We start from the raw sequence: 6,927 nt of genomic DNA, 5'->3' as shown, positions 1-6,927 counted from the left end.
GTCATCAAATGATGATGAGCTTTGGGTCACTCTTGTTGACGCTGCCGACGGTACATTTTCGCGCTAGTTGAGAAACCAAAAACTGTCGCCGTAATCACATTTAGTGCATGCCCAGCTTAAGTGAATTTTTTCCGCTCTTCTGTAAGCTTAAGTCAGCGTGGTAAAGACAAGCGAGGGTCACGGGGGCGACACCCGTGTATACCCAAAGGCGATGCGGGCGTGTCTGTCTAATGGCGCGTTCCGTGAAGGAGTAGCTCGGGTGCAAGGTGCCACCACGACGCAGTGGCTCTATAGTTACATGACGTAGATGGGTCTCTCGGGGCTCCAGAGATTCGTTCGATGAGGGGAATGGTGGTTCTGCTGACTTAGTGGAGCTTTAGATTATCCTTAGAAGTGTGACAGTTTGAGCTATCGTCGTTTGGATTATCCTTTGCGACTCGTGATGCGCAGCCTAACTAGCAGCGTCATTACGCGTTCAGTTGTCGGGGGGCTTTTGTGGAGGGCTATATACGCAACCCGTGTGGGCGCGAAACTGGCAGGGTGTTGGTGATGCTAGGTGAGATGCGGAAACAGTTGGCCACCAGCTGTTTACTGCTGTAGCGACTGTGGAGAGGGGTGTTGACCGGTCGAGGGAGAAACGCGGTCAAAACTTCCGGTCCGCATCGAAGCGGCCGGTCTCAATAACGGCCCCCGCCGCTCACTTTCACCGCTCGCGCGCGTCGACACAGAAACACGAAAGAAGGAGCGGACCGCATTTCCTCCGCCATGACCTACAACAACGCGTGTGACGCAACCCAACGCCGGGCAGAAAATAAGTTCCCCCTGGCAGTTGTGGCGACCGAGAGTGAATGCGCCGCCGAGGGGCCCCCACGCGAAGGAAAAGCAAAAAGCAGCCGCCCATTGGAGCCCGGTTACGTAGCGCCTGACGTAACTTTTGCCCGCGCGATCCCCTTCTTTCCGGCGGCACAACTTTCGCTCGGCGGCTGTTTCTCTGCCGCCGGTGTGCCTACGCGAAGAGCTCTGCGCCGCCGATCAAGAGTCGCTGGGGCGACGCCGACGACGAGGCATACCATGCGGCCGCCCGGGCTGCCGCTGCGGCCCAGCTGCTCGTAGCAGGCACAGCACTTCTCCGTAGTCATGAGTGTGGGAACCCAGGCGCTGCCACCGCTCTGCCGCCATGCAGTTGTGGATATGTCTGCCCACCAGGTAACGTCACCGCCTCACCCTAACAACAGTGACCACGGTGCGATATGCCTGTCGTGGTCAGAGTGCCTCTTCGTCCGCATGTTTGCCGACGGCCAACCCTGGCGCCGGCATACACGCGGCACGAGATTCGAGAGCATGCACTCGGTACAATTGAAGAACGGAGACGATCATCATGCTTATACGCTTCGTCGAGCCGTAATGCGTTAGTGCGCGATCACGTTTTTCCATAGCAGTTACCATGTGAGTTGTGCAAACATAGAGCGCACCTGTCGGTATCGAAGAAGCTCTCTCTGCGAACTTCTATAACTGCAACAGAGAACACACACACATTGTGTGATCTAAAGTTTTAGAGCACACGATTCGCTGACTGGTAGGCGCGCACGCCTTTTCATGGCGAAACAAGTGAGCACGCTCAGCGGCATAGACGAGCATGTAAACACTACTGAAGATTCAGCTTAAAAGGTATCTGCGAAACAAGTGCAGGTACATGAGGAAACACGCGGCATAACAGGAAAGCATATCATTTTTGTCCAGTGCTGCTTATACCTAAATCCCTATTTCCAGTCAAACCAATGTTAACGCCAGATAATTCGTTTTTTGCTTCGATTTTTGTCTCATACAGGGCATGCTCTACCTGCGAGTGATACCGTCGAGGCACTATAGGTATAAATATAATTACTACTAGAAAAAGGTACTGAAAATTAAACAGAATAATACAAAAAGAAAGAGAATGAAAATCGCTGTTCTCAGTCTATATAGGCCCTAAATCCACATCTTTATATGTATATCAACTTGATTATCAAGTATGGCTTATTCCCCGCCCCGTATGATCTGAATACCTTATTTCAGGTGTCCTCAGTATCTTTTACAACTCGCATTCCTCAACGCTCTTGAGCGGTTACGTAGCCGGATTAAAGCAAAAATTAATTTCTTCTAACCAATTATGGCGCCTGCCTCCGCGCGCGAGCAAGTCCTTTAGTAGCGCAATGGTGGAAAACCTTGAATCGTGTCGACCACTTCGCAAAGAGGGCAGACTCGCCTATTAAAGCCGGAGAAGATAAAATGGGAATGTTTAAAGCGAGAGGAACTTGTGGTTGAGCTGGTGTGACATCCTTAATGAACACCCCGCGCGAAAAACAGAGCACCAGTCTGTTGTATTTCCTCGTAGTCCCAGTGTTTTCTTGCGCAGCGTATTTATTAGGCAAACGTTTAAAGCGAGCTACCTGGACAGGTAGGATGTGTTTCAATACGAAAATCACTTGCCTATGTAAGAGCGCTGAGATTCTTTTTGTCTGTTCTCTTTTCTCGGCGACGTTGTTTTCAGGACGAAGTACGAAGACCCTGTTGTACGTTTTTACGTTGCAGCGCATGTCCTGTAATTGCATATTCACTCGTTTAAAAATTTATTGCAGCTCCGTTCGCAGCGTATAACACGTTTTGCTCACATTTTTACCCCAGCGCTGTTCTTTTTTATCCCTTTTATAAACGCTTCATTGATGCGCTTACTTATGCGTCGCAACATATGTCCCATCATTGCTCTTTTCACCTTCCCCCTTCATTATCGTTTTCTGTTTTGTTGTGCTATCTGCTGTTTAGCCGATCTGTACTTATAGGTTAGAAAGTTCTTTGACAATAGATCTAGACTGCTTATTGGTGGAAGCGGCTGGGTAAATTTTACCAGAATATGCAATGACGGCACATTTGGAGCGTCGAATATGCACTACGAAATCAGGGCACCAATGAACTCCACATAAACATACTGGAAGAAATACACAGTGGATCCACAGCCATCATAATTCTCCATAAAGAAAATGACAGATTCTCAATAAAGAAGGAAGTAAGGCAAGGCGACACGATCCCTTCAATGCTATTCACCTCGTGTTTACAGAAGGTTTTCAGAGCCCTAGCTTAGGAAGAGTTGGGGATAAAATTTAATGAAGAATATTTTAGTAACCTGCGATTCGCTGATGACATTGCCTTAATGAGTAACTCAGACGAATTACAGCGAATTACAGTTCATGATTACTGAGCTGGACCCGGCAAGCAGAAGAGTAGGCCTGAAAATTAGTGTGCACAAAACTGAAGTAATGGACAAGAGTCTCGCCTGAAAACAGACTCTGCGATAGGTGGAGAGACGCTGGAAGTTCTAAAAAAATTATGTTTAGTTAGGACAAGTTATAGTAACCACGGAGACGGACTATGAGAGTGAAATGACTAGAAGAATAAGGATATAGTGGGTCACATTCGGCAAGAATTCTCAAATAATGAATGGTAATCTGCCACTAACCCTCAAGAGGAAGGAATATAACAGCTGCATCTCGCCGGTACCTACCTACAGAACAGAAACTTGGATGCTTACATAGAGGGTACAGCTTAAATTTAGGACGACGCAGCGAGCGATCAGAATGAAAATGATAGGTGTAACCTTAAGAGACGTCGTGGTGGCTTACGAGACAAGAAGAGAACATGGGTCAGAGAACAAACCGGGGTTAAGGATATCGTAGTTGAAATCAAGAAGAAATGAACATGGGTCGGGCACATAGCACGTGGGAAGGATAACCGCTGGATATTAGGGTAACTGACTGGATTCCCAGAGAAGGCAAACTCACGAAGGGGAGACAGAAAGTTAGTTGCACGGGCAGATGAGATTAAAAAAACTCGCAGGGATAACGTGGCAGCTAATGCACAAGACGGGGTTGATTGGCGGATCATGGGAGAAGCCTTAACCCTGCAGTGGGCATAGTCAGGCTGCTGATGATGATATGTGCACATATGATGTTGTCTCGACAAAATTTTCACCCTGATCGATGTGAGGACCGACAACAGCGTAGAATATCTGAAACATATGAAGAGTATGCCTAAAAATAAACCTAAATTTTACACAGAAGTGTAAGAGATTATGCTACTCGCCAATCCCGACATATCCTTTCTGTTTGTTCTTGTTATTGGACCAGTGAAGTTTCATTTAACCTTAGTTTTCTGGTTCGTTTACTTATATAGAAGAGCTAGCTACATTGCAGTGTGATGACGGCTTGTTAAGTAACGTGAACACGGACGCCTGCTCTCTGTTGTAAATAATTTGCGCGTGTTCGTACACGACAGGGGAAATGCCTGTAGTGAAGAGTCTGACACGGTTTTGCGCAATGCGCATGCACGTAACCGCGGCAGACTACGGGGCGCATAGAAGGCCTGCTGTCGCATTCACATTTGCCCGGAAGCTCTAAAGACGCAGGGGAAACTGCGGTCCTTACTTTTAGAACTATTTTACACGAGGAATTTAAAGTATGCTGCACGACACGGTTATCAATCAGCCCCACACATGCCATCTTTAGTTTCGTTTCTTTAGACAGCGAAGACTGCAAGAATGCGTCTACAATATGAGAGCGCCACATTTACAGAACACAGCTATGCTGTTGCACGGGCATGATTACATGGGCTAAAGTTGTATATTAACGTACGTGTGAATCAAGATTCCTTCGGTGTAGTAGGGAAAAAAAAGTTCTCAGACGTACTCTTTAAGCTTGGTCGTTGCAAGTGACAATCGATTATACAGAAGAGCGCTGATTCATACTTAGGAGTATAATAAGGCCCTCCCGACTGCCATGATGGTTGCAATAACAAGTTAAGCGATGAGTGATGCAGAACGATGCCTTACAAATGTGTCATTTATTAGCTGGCACAAAACGATATTAGGATCGAGTGATTCCCGAAATATCCGCTGTGTAACTGCTTGCTAAACGTGGCATTTAGAGCATTTTAAAGACCCAGATTATGTGACAAGGACTATACTCAATACTATCTAGCAACCACGAAGGCGTGAAAAGACGAGCCCCGAAGCGAACGAAGCGAAACCACACTCCGAAAGTAAAGTGCTAGTGTCATTGAAGTAATGACATGCGTCGCTTATTCACTTATATTAAAAGATCAAAGTGCACTTCATTATGAATCCATAAACAAAATGTCAGCGCGAGATCGCTGGGACTTGGTGGTTTGCCATATTGCATGACGTATACAGGGTATTAAGATACCCTGTATACGTCATGCAATATGGCAAACCACCATATTACACAGGCATAGCAGCTGCAATGACACAGGCATAGCAGCTGCAATGTGGTACACAGACAATTACCGCACGTGGTGTCTCAAACGTCGAATACATACGCATCTGCGTTCATATGAAGTGACGTCACTGAGGGAGCCACGTTGAAGCCCCGACATGGAGGGATGCGAACATTGCGATGCAGCGTTATTTTTATCAGTACATCGTATGCTGCTTCCTTCGTTATACACGCAGAGAGGCCCAGTAACGTTTCAGCAACGTCGTTATCGTGCCGAAGCAGATTAATCACCACGTGATTATACTGCGTTGACGTCGTCCAAGCCGCCTTGTTGTTCGTCCATGACGTCAAGCGCAAGCTGTCAATTAGCTTCCTATTTACGTGTCTAGTAAAACCACACCAGAAACCACAAGGCTTCAAACTCTGTCCAGGTGATTGCACTCCGCAACCTGATAATTAATCACATACCTCGATGAAGCGTTCACGCCGCAGAGCAGGTGAATGCCACCGAAACGTCACACGGTCGCGTTGGCGTGTGCATCAGAGCTGGCGTTCCCAGAAATAATCTGGATATCTGCTGAACTTTACGGTTCATCGACGCAGCACTCCGCCATGACGCGAATGTTAATCGTCGCCATACCATTTTACTTTTTAAAAGATTTTCCTCTTGCTGACCCCTGTTTTGTAATTTCCACATTTTCCTCTTTCATCGAACGTGCTTTCTGGCTTGACCAGCGGCGATTATCTTATAATGCAATGCCGAATGTCAAGAAAAGTTATCGGTGAGCAGCTACTCAATTCTATTCGCCCACCAAAGAAAGCTCAATTTATACTGCAGAGTTTTAGCAGTGTGCTGCTTTACTTTACGAAACCACAATCCTTCATTCAACTAAAATCTTAAATACTGCGTAGCGAAGAATTCAAGGCGTGAATTAAAAAATTTCTTACGCTAGAAATGTCCATAATACAGAATTTCAATCTACGTACCCTGAATGCTGGAACTCAGGGGCCGAATTCACAAAGGTTCGAATTCACAAAGGGGCCGAATACACAAGGCACCCACCACGGTGGTCTAGTGGCTAAGGTACTCGGCTGCTGACCCGCAGGTCGCGTGATCGAATTCTGGCCACGGCGGCCGCACTTTCGATGGTGTCGAAAAAGCTGTAGACTCGTGTGCTTAGATTTAGGTGCACGTTAAATAACCCCAAGTGGTCGAAATCTCTAGAGCCCTCCACTACGGCGTCTCTCATAATTATTTGGTGGTTTTGGGACGATGAACCTCACAAATTATTATTACTATATTGTTCGTAAGCTGCCATTGGCTAGACACTTTCGCTAATGACTCGTGTACTGTCAGTATTGGTTGAAATTTTCTCTTACGAACTATGCTTGAGCATGCTTTGGTTCGCCTTGTGAATACGGTCCCAGACTTCCGCTAAAACTGTAAGAATAGTCTTACCGAGCAGGGGCTGAAATTTCAAAGATTTTCGCTCGTAAACTTTCATCGTATATGACCGACTACGTTTGCTTATAATTACAGCCATAATCCCATTGTAGTGCTGACATGTAACACTCCGGAGTTTGGATATTTAGTGATCAGAGCAGTGCTTTTATTCGAAGAATAGAATTTAAGTTGACTAGTTTATGCTGTTTTACTCCATAA

The 6,927-nt window shown here is 46.4% G+C and overlaps 1 protein-coding gene across 1 annotated transcript in view; it reads left to right on the top strand.

Moving 5' to 3' along the window:
• The first annotated feature begins 970 nt into the window (after positions 1–970).
• The window catches only part of LOC119177226 (E3 ubiquitin-protein ligase MARCHF8), a 205,115-nt gene continuing 199,158 nt past the window's right edge, over positions 971–6,927 (top strand). Inside the window, exon 1 of the mRNA XM_075878282.1 lies at positions 971–1,206. Coding sequence (XP_075734397.1) covers positions 1,178–1,206 — 29 coding nt within the window. The 5' untranslated portion in view covers positions 971–1,177. The remainder of the gene's footprint in view (positions 1,207–6,927) is intronic.

The sequence above is a fragment of the Rhipicephalus microplus genome, chromosome X (assembly GCF_043290135.1).
Source record: "Rhipicephalus microplus isolate Deutch F79 chromosome X, USDA_Rmic, whole genome shotgun sequence".
In the NCBI taxonomy this organism is placed as follows: Eukaryota; Metazoa; Arthropoda; class Arachnida; order Ixodida; family Ixodidae; genus Rhipicephalus; species Rhipicephalus microplus.
Note: the sequence above shows the minus strand (reverse complement) of the source record. Positions and strands in the feature narration are given on the sequence as shown.